This window comes from Camelina sativa, chromosome 2, assembly GCF_000633955.1.
Source record: "Camelina sativa cultivar DH55 chromosome 2, Cs, whole genome shotgun sequence".
Classification (NCBI taxonomy): Eukaryota; Viridiplantae; Streptophyta; class Magnoliopsida; order Brassicales; family Brassicaceae; genus Camelina; species Camelina sativa.
This window is the reverse complement of record NC_025686.1, coordinates 19,369,693-19,385,029: the sequence shown is the minus strand read 5'-3', so window position 1 is coordinate 19,385,029 and position 15,337 is coordinate 19,369,693. Positions and strand designations below refer to the sequence as shown.

The window sequence follows — 15,337 nt, the reverse complement described above, 5'->3', positions numbered from 1 at the left end:
TGAGTGCTCGAATATTTCAATCCGAAAAAAAAAATATTTAGCAAGGTAGAGTTTTATAAAGGGTAAATTTGATGAAACTTTTGGTATATTTTACAAACTTATGGATTTTTAGTATACTTTGAAAAGAAAAAAAATTTATATATATCTAATAATAATAATTAAATAAAATTTAATCATAAAAGCTTATATTGCAAAATTTTCAATATAACAAACGAATACGAAAACTAAAACAAAATCACTAATGTGGAGTAATAAAAATTACTACAAACAAAGAAAACTACCAAATCACTTTGTTAAATAATAAAAATTTAAATTTAATAATGGTAAATATGATAACAAGTCGAATAAAAAAACAATACTATAACGCTTTGACTAACACTTAAAAGATTTAAAATATAACAAAAATAAAATATATTCCAAATACAATAAAACAAAAAGTTATCTTTCGGTGTACCACATGTTCAAATCTAGAAAAAACGTAATTTAATATAGGTGAACCATATATAAAATAGTAAGTATAAAGAAGTCAATCAATTTTGTAATATTTTTATTATAACATATGATATATAAATATATTCTGAATTATATTTATGTTTATTCCATATGGGAGTTAGAGAATTTATGTTTTCGTTCCGTCCCGTCCGGTTTTCAATTGGAAATACATATTTGTCTCATATCTAGAATGTCCCATATTGGTAATGAATTCTCTTATGCAATAGGAATTTGAGAACGAGTGTAGGTCATAATGGAATATGACAAAACGAAAAGGGATTTACGTCCACACCTAAATATTTGTATTTGTCTCAAACAAGAATTCATCATTGTTAATGATTTTATATGTTGATATTTTACAAATTTAATAGAAATCTAACCAATCATTTATCCGGTTTAGTTTGTTCCTAGTCCAACCATTATGTCGTTCCAAATTTTAAAATACTGGTGAAACGGTGAAACCATTCTTGTTTCAAATTTTCAAACATTAATAAACAAAACCAAAAATAAACTAAATTCTCAATTACTATGAGTTTGATTATAAATGTTATATCAAATAAATTTGTTTATAAACTATAACCTCGCATGTACATGCGGGTCCAATCCCTAGTCTTTAATTAATGTTGCAATATTCTGTGAATAAGAAAATCAGTTTAGCAAAATAAGATATCATACATATCTTTGAGAAGATCCGATTTTGGTAATCGGTTTTGATTTTAAAAGAAAAACCAACCCAAGTAAGGGAAAAAATGGATGTACAAAAATGTACTTACAAAATGTTAAGATATACTTCCTCTGTCTCACAAAGATTAATGTTTTGGGATATTTTTTTTGTCCCACAAAGATTGATGTTTTGTAAATTTCAAAAAGTAATCATTGAAAATATTTTATTTTGAATTGTTATTGGTTTAAAATTAAATAATATCTGTTTAGTCAAAGAAAAAATATATTTAAATTCAGTAATCATTGTTTTTTTAAAATGTGTAAAAACTTATAAACATCAATACCGGAGTAGTATATGTCATAAGCGAAACAGTTGTTAATTCATTCTTTGTAATTATGGTGAGATATTAATTATAATCATAACGTTGATGCATGTTTGCGTCTTATTTAAATGTTGAAAACAAAAAAAGTATGATTACAAATGTATGAATAGCCAATTTCTCTATACATGTATAAATATTTGTGCCAAATATCAAATTGAGGTCTACGACAATAAAGACATTTAGACATGCAAAGATTTATTAAAAACAAAACTGTAACAATCGTGAACTTGGTTACGGGTGAAAGATCTTTGTGTAGTCCAAGCTTTTGGATATGGTGATGGTAGACGGAAAGACATGATGTCGTGATGGTCGAAGACTCGAAGCTTTTGATTTTTCTTTTTTTTCAAAATTTTAGTGGGAATAAATAGAAGAATGAAAAAATGAAAATCTAGTAAATGCCAACTATACGAAGGTAGCGGAAGAGACTAAAAGATATATATACCTAATCCTAGCCCTAAATTTTTTACACAAAAACGAGATTTAATCCCAGCCGTTAAAAAGTTTTCATTTCCAAAATTGTTTGCTAATTGTAATTGATGTTAATTCTGTTTCCAATATACGGCTAAGGGTACAACTAAAACATATCACTAGAAGAACCCTAAAGCGTCACTCTCATTCTATAAAAAAACGTCAAAAGAGCAAACTAAAATTGACAGAGAGGCAAAGAGAAGTGGAAGAGTCTTGCAACCCGCGCGCAGAGATTGATCATGGCACCAAAGCAGCCCGAAAAAATTGAGAACCCTCCGGTGGCTTCTTCATCCGAAGAAGAGTCTGGTTCCGAATCTGGTTCTTCTTCTAGTGAAGAGTCTGACTCTTCTTCCGATGATGTTGTCGTGAGCAAGCATTCTGGTTCGAAGACAACCACCACACCTACTCACGTGGAGACTCTGCCGGAGAGCTCGAAGGCGAAGGCGAAGCGTCCTTTGGAGGAAACAGAGGAAGGGAGTAAGAAGAAGATGAAGACGAGTGAGGATCTGAAAAGCGATGAAAAGCCAAAGCAGAATCTGTTTGCTAGGATCTTCAGCGAAGATGATGATGTCTTTTTGCTTCATCGTATCATTGACTTCACTGCCAAGACTGGAAACCCTACTGAGAATATGGATGCTTTCTACGAATACGTGAAGAAATCACTCAGTTTCGATGCTTCTAAAGATCAGCTAGTAACCAAAGTCCGGAACTTGAGGAGAAAGTTTGATGAAAAGATTCTCAAGTCTCTTGAAAAGGGAATAACTGAAGAAGAACAGATCGTGTTTCCAAAAGTTTTTGACCAGACTTGCTTCGATTTGTCCAGAAAGATTTGGGGGACTGATGGTATCTTGCCTTGTAAGTCTAAGAAGGTGCGTCAAGAACAGCTTGAAGGAAGAATCAAGGATGAAGAAAACGAAAAGCCACAGAGACATGTCATAACCCCTTCCTTATCTTCTGCTCTAGAGATCTTCTCTCTCTACAAGTCTGTGAATCCTAATTCTTTTTTAGATGAAGTCGCTTGGATTGCTTGTTGGGATAAGGTCAAAGATGGACCAAAGAAGCTAGTGTTGGAGGAAAAAATGAAGAAAATAAAGTCCGTGGATGAGGAGCTTTGTCTTATGAAGATCGACGTACTAGCGGACGCATCTAAAACGATGTTCAAACAAGATGGTGGATCTACTTCTGGTAAGTAGATGAAAAAGCGGGTGGTTTGTTGGTGGAACGTTTTTTACCCCTTTTTAGTTTGCATTTTGCGGCTTTTAGTTTCTTGGTAACATTGTGAACTTGTTCGTTTTGGCGTTTAAGACTTTAGTCTTGCTATGTTCTATTTTGTTTTTTTTCAGTCGGATGTTGTGTGTTTGCTCCTTCTGTTGGATACTTGACTGGGTATTATAAGACCCCTTTGTCTTCCTTTTTTGTGAACTGATATTTTATGTTTTTGATATCTTGGAATGGCCTTTAAACACTCGATTCAGTAGAGTAGTTTCTGTTCTAAACATATTGAGATATAACTTTTTGAAAGCCGCACGTTCCTTTAATTTCTGTACAAAGACTCACGAATGGAAAACAAAGAGGAACCAAATTGCTACGTTTATAAAATAAATATAGGAAAGGCATATCCTAACATGAACTTGTTATGTGAGCAAGCTCTTAGCGCTTAGTTCTAAGATGCTCTACATAGTTTTCTTTATATGCTTTCAGTTGTGGTCTTATTTTTTTTCCTGTGGACTACACATTTAAAATGCTAAACTCCTCACGTAGTTTTTAAGTTTTACATAACTAGATATGATGCCTGCATTATGATATCATTCTGCATAATCATCTTGATCTCTGACTTGGATGCCGTTGTTAACTTCTTAACTTTGATATCGCTGTGCATTAGCCGGATCACAGTATGCTGCAATACTGTAATAATCTTATGATGTAAATTTGATATTGTAGTCTGTAAAATCGTATGGTGCAAAATTCGGTTATGCACTACAAAACAATCCAGACGACCATGTAATGATGATATCTATATATGGTATTACATCCGTGCAAGTTTTGCAACACTTTCCTTAACTACCCAAGTAACCTTATCAGCTTTATTCGTCAGTTCATCATGATGACTCCTACAGACACCCAAGTTATTCAACCACATGTATATTACAATCGACTTTTGGTTTGTTTTCTTTGGCTAACTATTTTGATTTGCTTCGGTCTAGTTTTCTGCTAGAGATTAAGCCTCAAGAGTAACCATTTTGCACAATGTAATATGTAAGGTACCATTTTTATAAAAATACTCTTACAGAATTAGTCTTCTATAGAACTCTTAAGCTGTAAGAGACGCTTGGTTGGTTTGGCAACTGTTTCTTGGCTTTTGAATTTATTATACTCCTCTACAAGTGATCACGAACAAACATAACAGATCCCAGTGGTGGTTCTAGCAAATATGAAATCATGGTTTAGGGATCTGCAGCTGAACAAATCGGTTTAGTTAAACGGTAGTTGTGAATTTATACCATATATCAAGTTGATAAAACATAAAGACTACTTGATACAAAAGCAAAGGTCTGCAACCTGAATATACCTATAAACAAGATCATGAAATGAATAAAGAAAAAAGATAACGAACTGGATTAACTGTAAACTAGTTCTAATGTAATCTTCAGTTATAGCTACGTTTAACGAAGTTTCAATATCACATTCTGACTTAACAAGACCCATTGTGCTTCCAGAATATGAACAAATTAAATTAATGAAATCTTGGTTCAGATATGTGAAAATAGTCTGGGAGCAGAACCAAGTTGCTTTACTTTTAACTGGTCGTTATACTAATTAATTAGTAAAAAAATGATACATTGATGGATTATGGGTTATCAATAGTAAATACATACCATTTTATTTGTTGGATAAAAACTTGAACTCGCTTTGAATCAATTTATTGTGCTGACTGACTTCAAACAAACGTCATAATGGTTGTAATCTCTGAAACTTCCGGCAACTCTAATGGCGGCGATCCAAACAAGAAACGTAAAGAAGAAGAAAAGAAACCTAGAGAAGAAGAAGAGAATAGACGAAACAAGAAACTGAAAGAAAAGTTGTCGTATATGGTTTGGTTGGTTTGATTTGATTTGATTACAGAGGCGTGTAACAGATGATATATAATTATATATATATATATATAAAATTCGCGGATCGGTTTACAAACTCTCACAGATTTGATTTGAAACGGAAAACCGAAATTGTCGGCCCGGTTTAATAGGTTTCTGCCAAACCGAATGTCACACTTTTAAGTTCTCTATTAGTCAAGGGAAGCCAAAACGTTGTTTCAGCATATATATATATATATATACGTACAAATTTGAAACGACGACGTTCGTTTCAGAGTAGTGTATCTCTTCATCTTCTCTTCTTTGCATAAAAAACAGAAATTCTAATCAGGGTTTATCGTTTACATCGCTCTTGTCTCCCCTAAGTCCACTCGAGGAGGATAGGCCTTTTTTCATCATCTGAGTCTGTTTGATTCGGTTAAGGTGAGTAACGATTGATTTTATATATGTATGGTGTGTTAGTCAGTTAATAATGCTTACCTCCTCTTAGACTCTTGTTAGCTAAGGTTTTCTTAACTTTTCCCATTAGTTTAGTAAAGTATTTGCGCATATATATATTAGGATTAGAAAGAAGGGTATCTCTTGTCTCTACCCTTGTGCAGTGAATGGTTTTACAACTCTAAATCTATGTGAATATCTTGGATGCTCTTCTTCTATTAGGATGGAGGAATTGAGCCAAATCTTGAAGAACAATAGGACGGATGATCTCACTTGGTTTTGCTCTCTCTCAGAATCTGAACTGGTAATATATTAATATATATATACAAAGCCATCAATTCTCCTTCTTTCCTCAGTCAAGCAAACATATTGATCAATGTTTTTAATTTTTCAGGATTTGCTCATCAGCTTAAAGAAGTTAGCCACTCAACGCGCCATAATAAGTGGTCACCAAGAACTAGCTGACAAATTTGATCTTAAGTTGCTCCGAGCTCTAGGTTCTCTCTTCTAACTTCCGAGACTCCCTTGTTTTTGAAAATGTCGCACTATCCAACTGAACTTTGTTACTGTCTGTTAAACACCGTGAATAGTTACTTCTTGTGAAGGTGAAGCTTTTCATCTTTGATTTAAGTATGGTACATATCGCAGGGCTTGTGCTAATGGAGAATGTAAGAAAAAAGATAGAAGATGATACTTGTCTTGCCCCAAGTGTTGTTCATCAACTCAGCCTTTTGGATAGTTGTAACTTGGTGGAAACGCATGTAGATGGTACTATAGGCACTGAGGAGATTCTGTCTGAAATCTGCAACAAGAATTCAAAAAAGAAATCACGGAAAAGGTTTTACTTAGTACAGAGTCTAAAGAGTTAACGCTTTGTGTATCCCATGCTTAATACTCATGCATTTCTTTCGTGTTTGAAGGAGGCGGTCCAAGTGAACTCGGCATCTCATGTCCACTGTTTTGCTCGGTTCTGGTCGGTGTGGCTCAGACTAGCTCGGAACAGAGATTTAGTTTCTTTAATTTTTATAAGATGATCTTCCCGATTATGCCATGCAGTGTTATCGTTTTATATAACATCTCATTGTTTCTTCTGCCTTTTTGTCTTTTGTCCATCGCCAGATATGCTTGTGCTTGACATATCGATTATGTAGATCTTTGGTGTGAGAATTTTAATTTGCCGGAACTCTTGGTTCAAATTGGTACGACATAATTGATCTTGGTACAGCAGTGTCTGGTTAGGCAGGAAATAGAGAAAAATGCTATTCTCTCAATTGTTGTTAAGAAAACAGATCACATAGTATTATCTAAATTGTTCCACGATCATATGTTTTGCCTCAGTTATTGAGGGAAATATATGTAGTGACTAGTCTAAGATCATGCATGCATATACCAAAACATATGCTATGTAGCCTAATAATCATGGAATGTGGAAAAGAAGAAGAAGAAGAAGAAGAAGAAATAATCTACTTGCACCAAATGTATTTTCTTCAAAAAGTAGGTACTTTCTTTTATTTTATTTTTATATATATTTTAAACTCATATAGGCTAGAGAAGCAAGATTTTACGGGTTGTCAAGGCTTAGACCATCCATAGTACGTCTCGGTCACTAGAAGCTCCACTATGAATCAATGAACATGTTATCATAACCAAGAATCACCCACCCTTAGAGAAGAAGAGAAACAAAATTAACATGATCAAGTCTCTCTCACACACGCTCTCATTTATAATTTCGAATAGTTTAAAATGAAAATTAAGATAGATTAGGGTGAGAAGAAGAGATCAATAATAACAGAAGAAAACACAAATGGATAACAAGAGTTCATCTCATTTCTCCGTATCTTGGGTTGTACACAATGTTTTTTTATTTAATTAATTTACACAAAACAAAGTGGAGATGTATTCTTCATCCATCCCACACAAAAATAGCATATCCTCTAATCTCCCATACGTTCTGGTTTCTGGGAAACACTTGTAGTAAAGAAACCCATAAACTAGTAGTAATACGATACCATTGCTTCAGACAATTATTAATACTCCTCCTTATAATGTAAATATATATATAATCGGGTATCTTTCTCACTCTCCCTCTCTTTCTGGATTTCAAGTAACCAACAAACCACTATTTAGTGTTCTTCATTAGTGTATACTAACTTCAAGGGTTTTGGTCAGCAAAAATGTCCAATAGAGAAAGAACCTGCCAAAACATAAAGACTTTGAATGAATGAAAACACACAAGAAGTGGCAAAAAGCCATACTAATAGATTGATTTTTTTTTTTTTTCATTACTAATAGATTTGAGTTATGAAGGAAAAAAAAAAAAAAGAGTACCTCAGGGACACTGAGTTCGAGCCGGAACTTAGGACCGTCGTAGTGGTGCAAAATGGGTCGGAAAGAATCTTCTTCCAGTGGCAAACACACTTTCCTCGTTATGGCCCTAACCTTTATTTTTTTTGAAAATAAACCCCAAAATTTTGTTAGAAATCCCTAAAACACACTTTCCTAGGCATTCGGGTTCGGTTCGAGTATTTCGGGTTTTCGGGTTTTCGGATTTAGATGTATAGGACCCGTTCGGGTATTTCTATACTTTGGGTTCGGATCGGATTCGGTTCGGATATTTTGGGTTCGGATTCGGATTACCCGAAGTTCACAAAATTCAAATTTTAAGTATCTAATTTAGTCTAAATTATTCAATAATACGTAATATATCTGAAAATGTAGAGTATTTTTTACCAAATTTACTAATATACAGTTTAAATACTTCAAATTATCGAAAATATCTAAAAATCTAAATATTTTGGATACTTATATTATTAAAATTATAAATATTACTAATATATTACTACTATATATTAATAATATGGGTATATTCGGATACCCGTTCGGAGTTTGGTTCGGATCGGGTTCAGATTCGGGTTTTCGGATTTAAAGATTTAGAACCCGTTCGGGTATTTTACAATTTTGGATACGGATTTGGATCGGGTTTTTTGGATCGGGTTTCGGATCGAATCTTCGGATTCGGATACTTTGCCCAAGCCTATAGACAAGAAGAGCTTATAGAAACGTAGCAGTAGTATGTATAGTACCTGAGCAGGGAAGCGAGATTCGCCTGGACATTTCTTGTCTTCAAAAGCATTCAACTCAATGTTTGTTCCTCCGAAGCTAGCTGCCTGAATTTTATTTGTTAATCCCATTTTTAAACCATTCTTCTATAAGTATCCAATTCGTCGGAATGTAAAAAGAAAAACACGAAAGATTGTGCTGTGCAAAAGGAAACCTCGTAGATTCCATGAAGTTGGTGAGTGGAGTAGTTGTAAAGAAACAGAGGAAGTCCCGGAGTTATCGCTCTCACCGAGTCCCTGTATCTTGGTGGCAACCCTAAACAAATTACATCCCCAAAAATAATATCAGAAACACAAATATATATATATATAGAGAGAGAGAGATTGTGAGAGAGAGAGAGAGTAAAGAGATGAGGTGAATACCGAAAAGCTGGCGTTTGAGATTCTCTTCCATGGTATCGTTGTTGCAGACAAAGATGTAACCACCAATGGTTTCGTTTCTCGGCAAAGCCTCTGCTGGAGGAAGAGTCTTAAACCTCTTGTCCAAACCATTATTAATCTTGTCGTCTTCGTTCCTCTGGCTATTGTTCTTCCTGTTCTTCTTCCCACCTTTCTGAACCTGATGATGATGATGATTAGGATGATCTTCATCGACTCCTTTGTCCTTGTTGTTGCCTTGCTTTATTAGATTCACGTTATACCCATACTTGTTCATCGACGTGTAAACCCCTTTGTTGAAGTCTCCGTTAACGGCGCCTGACGGTGGTGCGTAACCGTTAACGTTGACGTTGACTGAGTTGAATTTCCAGGTGTCGTTGAACGGGGTGTTGAATCTGTCGATTGGGTTTAAATCATCGACGGCGGATTTTGATCCCACGGGTCCGAAACCCAAACCCATGTTGTCGTTGTTTGGACCAGAAGATGACTTCCAGCTCCAGTTGGAGTCGGAACCTGTCTTCTTCTTCTGATTCTGGTTCAGATAATAGTCGATCTGGCTGTTGTTGTTCTTGTCGGCGGATGCGGCGATGTCTAAGTTTCGACGCTCTTTGAAGACGGAGTTGGTGCTCCAGATCGAGTCGTTGAGCGACAGGTTCGCTAGATTTGGTGTCTGAACTCTCAGCTGGTCGCTGAACTGCCAAAAAGATTGCTGATTATTCTCCATCTTCTTCTTCTTCTCTGTTTGATCTTTTACAAGAAGGAAAAAAAATCCTGATTTTTGCGATCTGAGATTAACAAAAAGTTGAAAGCTTTACGCGATCTTTTTGGGTGAAGGTTTTTGATGAAGTGTATTTGGAGATCAGCAGGGGTTGGTTTTTAAGTAGAGGAAATTGGTGAAAATTGGGTGAGAAAAATATTTATAAACGAAAAAAGAAGAATGAAGAAAAAAGTTGTACGCTTTTAATTGGAGCAACTGTGTCATCCAGTAGAAATTTCCAGGAACGTCACAACTCACACTACCCCTTTTCTTTAATTTTTTTTTGGGCTTTTCAAGGTTGCGTGTGAATCTGACAAAGTGGATTAGTAAAAAGTAAGTTCCTTTATTAAATATGGATAACTATTAAAATAGTACAAAGGATACTTAAGGCCATCTTTAATGGGATAACTTTTCCCCTGTTCTAAGCCCAATAAATAATAAAAATAAGAAATAGTGGGCTTAGATCAATATTTTTGATCTTGGTTCAGAACTGATCCAAAGGGTGTTCTAATATTTTTCCTCTCCTCTGATTGGTCGAAAAAATAAGGGAGAGAAGGCTAATTTTTTCATTTCTTTCATTCGCAGCAAATCGTGTCTAGGGTTTCTTTCTCTTCTGGAAAAGGCGACAGCTTCGTTCTCGCCATCCTTGCCGCCGAAGCTCCATTTTCCGGCAATATAAACACCAAAATCGAAAGGATCTTAGCTAGTTCCGTCCTATTCCTTCCTTGTCTCCGTCGTTGTCTCCGTCGTTTCCGTTGTCCGGCTTTTGGCAAATCGAAACCAAATCTCGATCGAAATCAAAATCAAAATCGACTCGCCTTTGTCTCCTCCTCTCCTTTGTCGGGCAAATCTCCGGTCATACAGAGAAGGTTTGTCACAGTCGTTTCCTCTTTCAATCTTTGAATTAGGTTTTATCGATTTAGGGTTAATCTCAAATCTGTAAGATTTCGGTTTAGGGTAAACGATTAGGTTTCAGTGTAGTACAGGATTTGGGATTAATCATTATACGATTATAGTATAGGATTTGGGATTAATCTATATCTATCTATGATTGAATTCCGAGAGTTGTATTTAGATTTTTGTATCAACAATAAAACTGATGAATTAAACTTGAAATTTCTTTGTCTCGGAGTTTGTAGGTGAGGTCAACAAGTGGAAACTACACCGGATTCTTCAAGAAATCTGCGTTTGCTCGAAAGATAAAGGTTAGTCGCAAGGTTGGATTCTTGAATTGAGTTGTGATATTAGTGTTTATTCTGTGATTATAATTGGTTATGGTTTGGTTTTGTGGTGTCGGATGTTAGACATTGTTGTTGTCAAGTAAGTGTCTCTTTGTTTTGGTCTTTATGTCTCACCATATTTGTTTTGGTTTGGTATTGGTTTCATTTTGTGGTGTCGGATGTTAGACATAGTTACTGTCAAGTAAGTGTTTCTTTGTTTTGGTATGTCTGTCTCACCATCTTTGTTTTGGTCTGTTTTTGGTTTCGTTTTGTGGTGTCGGATGTTTTATCATTTGGTTTGTTTGTATGTCTCTTAGTTTTGGTTAGATTTGACTTGTCGTTGTGATTGTAGTTTTGTTCTGTAGGTTTGAGTGTGTGTAAGGACTTGTGAAACTGTCTGCTATTTTTAAAACTGTCAAAAATTTGAAAAATTTTCAAACTTGTGAAACTGAAAAAAATATTCAAACTTGTGATAGGTTTGAAACTTATTAATGCTTCACCAAATATAGTTGAGTAGTTAACAAATCTTTGAATGATTTACTTAGAAAAAATAGTAAATGACTTTTATTTACTACTGATTTGATTGAAGTAGGTTGTTGTTATTTACAATTAAAACTCCCTAACAACTCCTAACTTTTGATTAAATGATGGCTTCTTAACTTCTCTATATTTTCGTCAAACCGCTTTGCTTCTTAAGTCCATCTTGTTTTATTTCTCTTCTATCATCCTTCTTTTTGGCTCTTTCTTCCAATCTATCATAACTTTTACTTCTCTTCTAACATCTACCTTCGAACAATATCTTTTCTTTGTTTAATTCTGATTGCTATGGAATCAAACAATACTCCTAACAATCAGTCTCAACCCTACTTTAGCCTTCTTAACTTCCCATATGATAGCTTTGCTCCCAATGTAAACATTGGTTCCTCTCAAATTCCTTATTTTAGTTCACAACCAAGTTCACTTCCGAGTGAACAGCCAAGTTCACAACCAAGTTCACAGCCGAGTGAAGCTCCTAGTCAAACAGAAGAGACAGCAGAACAGCGAAGGGAGAGAAGGCTATGGTCCACCCAAGATGACTTAGTCCTAATAAGCGGCTGGTTAAACACATCGAAGGATGCAGTTGTTGGGAATGGGCAAAAGTCAGGGTCCTTTTGGATCCGTATAGGAGACTACTACGAAACAAGTAATCATGTCCGTGATGGTGCTGAGCCTAGGCGCCCTGACCATTGTAGACAAAGGTGGCAAAAAATCAGTAAGGATGTGAGCAAGTTCTGTGGAGCTTTTGCAGAGGCAGAGAGTGAGAGAGCTAGTGGGATGAACGATCTAGATGTTTTACAAAATGCTCACCAAATCTACACTAACCTGTACAAGAAGAAGTTCGGTATGGAGTATGCTTGGAATGTTCTACGCTATGAACAGAAATGGACAAGTCTCGAGGCTATGAACCCCACTCCGAGGACAACCAGTTCTAACAAGAGAAAAGCTGATGAAGCTGCACCATCTACGGGTTCTGTCGTTGGTGAGCACGAGAGCAGACCCGCGGGCATCAAGGCAACGAAAAGAGTAAGGAACAAAGGCAAAGAGAAGGCTGCACCATCTGCGGAGTTTAGTCACATGTGGGAGATAAAACAGAAGGATTTAGAGGGCATGAAACAACTCCAAAAGATGTCCATTCTTGACACTCTCATTGCCAAGAATGAAACCCTAGACGAAGATGAAAAAGCATTGAAGAAGAAGCTAATGGCGGAACTGTTTTAACTATGTTTTTTTAACTATGTATGCGGATGTTTGTCAATCTTGTTTTGTTTAAGCGATGTTTAGAATGAATCTATGCTATATGTTTTTCATGAATGTGGATGTTTTATATTTGATTCAATGTTTAGAATGAATCAATGTTTATGTTTGTTGTTCACTGTTTTAATATGCTATATATGAACCCGTGAATCCATATCAATGTTAATATGCTATATGTTTTTCATGAACTTATATATGTGTTTCGGTTTCAGGTTGAAGAAAGCATGGACCGTGAATATGACTATGGTATAAACAGCCCATTAGACTATAGTATTGAGTCAGAAGAGGAGGCTGAGACCGGTTACTATCCTCCGGAACCAGCTCCTGCGATTGGATTCACAAGCCTCCGGAACCAGGTTCCAAATGATCCAGCTGAACTGAACCAGCTCAACGAACAAGTGATCCAGCTCAACGACCAAGTGATCCAGCTCAAGGTACTTGTGATCCAGCTCAAGGATCAAGTGATCCAGCTCAAGGACCGAGTGATCCAGCTGACTGACCAAGTGAACCAGCTCAAGTAATGATCAACCCGTGATGTGTGGATGTTGTTGTTTGCTTTTGGATGTTGTTTGCTTTAGTATTAACAAACCCGTGATGTGTGGTGGTTGTTGCTATGTACTCGTGAATGAACCCGTGATGTTTGCTATGTCTTTGCCTTCTTTTGAACCTGTGATGTTGCTATGTACTCGTGAATGAACCCGTGATGTTTGCTATGTCTTTGCCTTCTTTGGATTTTAGTTTGTTCACTTGTATATATGAGATGAGAAACATTTGCTCCTTGCACCAACACAAACATTTGCTTCTCTCTACAACAAAAATATTTCCTTCTATAACCAAAATAAAATATTTCATTCTTTCTTACCCAAAACAAATACTTCTTTCTCTTCTTCTTTGCTATGGCATCTTCTTCAAACAAATTTCACTACCATTATGATCCAAATAATGATAGTATGAACCAATTTTTTCAAGAGCAATTTAATAATCAATTTGAAGCTGCTGAAGAGGATATTTTGGAGGAACCATCTACACGTATTTATATCGATAGACAACGGGAAGAAGGCCACAAACGTTTATGGAACGATTATTTTAGTGATAATCCGACTTACACGACGAGGCAATTTCGCCGACGGTTTCGCATGTATTCACGAGGCACCGGTAAACCAACAATTGTTTTGGAGGCGGTAGCTTCACAAGATCTCTGGATATGGCACGCATTTTTTGGAGCTCCAGGTACTTGTAACGATTTAAATGTTCTTGATCAGTCACCAGTATTTAATGACATTATTTACGGTCGAGCTCCTGAAGTTACGTACTATGTCAACGGAAATGAGTATAATTTGGCTTACTATTTGACGGATGGTATTTACCCGGAATGGGCGACATTTGTTAAATCCATCCCACAACCACAACATCCGAAACATCGTTTGTTTGCAGAAAAACAAGAAGGTGCACGAAAAGATGTTGAGCGTGCATTTGGAGTCCTGCAATCTAGATTCGCCATGATTAAAAATCCATCTCTTTTATGGTCAAAGGGTAAGATTGCATATATTATGAGAGCATGTCTCATACTCCATAATATGATTGTCGAAGATGAACGAGATTCATACACGCTCTATGACGAACAAGAATTCCAACAAGAAGATGGAACCGGAATTACTCCAGATCTTTCGTTTTCAGTAAATATGCCTTCAAATCTTGAGGGTTTAGGTGATGGCCATACTATAATTCGTGATAGACAAGCACATCAGAAATTAAAGGAGGATTTGATAGAGCATATATGGAATAAATTTGGAAATTAAACTATTTATTCATTAAATAAGATGTTTATCTGCTATAATTAATTAAGTAATATGTTTGTTTCTTTTTTTACATTTTATTTACAAGTTTATAAGTAAGCAATTTAAATGTTATTTTATAAGTTTTCATAATTTGTAAAATGTTTATAAATATTATATTATTAAATCTTATGATCTTAAACATGTTCTCCCAATAACTAGTTTTTTAACAAAAGATCTTAACTACTGATCTTACATTATTTTCACTTTATATTTATTCGAAGAACACCATAATTAGTTCTCCTATTTTTTTTCTCTATGATCTTAACAACTGATCTTAGATTATTTACACAATATATTTAATCTAAAAACATGAAAAATAGTTCTCCCATTAAGGATGCCCTAACAGTTAACCCCCAAAAAAAAAACTTCTGTTCTGTCTGATGTTTTTTTCTTTTTATTTTCTTAATTAATTGTTGCATAAGAAAATCGAACGAGTGAGATCGATCACAGCGGCGGGGCAGGTAGCGAAGACGCGGTCTGGAAGAACACAATTTCGGATTTTGACGTGGCAGACTTTTAGATATGAGATTTTTTTGTCAATAATAGTGACAATTAGTATTTCTTTTTAAGATATTTTTTTTAGAAAGTAATAATTTATTGGAAAAAAAAAATAGGGTTGATTTGTCTTAGAGGCTAAGGATTGTGGACCAAACACCAAAAACGCGTTGTTGACGAGAAAGAAGAGAGTGCGAGTG

The 15,337-nt window shown here is 35.4% G+C and overlaps 4 protein-coding genes across 4 annotated transcripts; 3 read left to right on the top strand and 1 right to left on the bottom strand.

Annotated features, from left to right (window-relative positions):
* LOC104754189 (probable transcription factor At4g01260) lies at window positions 2,246-3,520 on the top strand. The gene has a single exon (XM_010476326.1). The coding sequence runs from the start codon at window positions 2,246-2,248 to the stop codon at window positions 3,197-3,199; it is 954 nt and encodes a 317-aa protein (XP_010474628.1). The 3' UTR covers window positions 3,200-3,520.
* LOC104729747 lies at window positions 5,182-6,758 on the top strand. The gene is made up of 5 exons (XM_010448747.2): window positions 5,182-5,521; window positions 5,759-5,840; window positions 5,931-6,033; window positions 6,185-6,374; window positions 6,457-6,758. The coding sequence occupies exons 2-5, from the start codon at window positions 5,760-5,762 to the stop codon at window positions 6,470-6,472; spliced, it is 390 nt and encodes a 129-aa protein (XP_010447049.1). The 5' UTR covers window positions 5,182-5,521; window position 5,759; the 3' UTR covers window positions 6,473-6,758.
* LOC104729757 (asparagine-rich protein) lies at window positions 7,346-9,946 on the bottom strand. The gene is made up of 5 exons (XM_010448758.2): window positions 9,019-9,946; window positions 8,811-8,911; window positions 8,620-8,703; window positions 7,865-7,975; window positions 7,346-7,730 (listed from the first exon to the last, which is right to left on the bottom strand). Exons 1-5 carry the CDS (start codon window positions 9,755-9,757, stop codon window positions 7,689-7,691), a joined length of 1,077 nt encoding a protein of 358 aa, XP_010447060.1. The 5' UTR covers window positions 9,758-9,946; the 3' UTR covers window positions 7,346-7,688.
* On the top strand, window positions 11,836-12,768 carry LOC104754188 (glutathione S-transferase T3-like). Its single transcript, XM_010476325.1, has one exon. It carries the CDS (start codon window positions 11,836-11,838, stop codon window positions 12,766-12,768), a length of 933 nt encoding a protein of 310 aa, XP_010474627.1.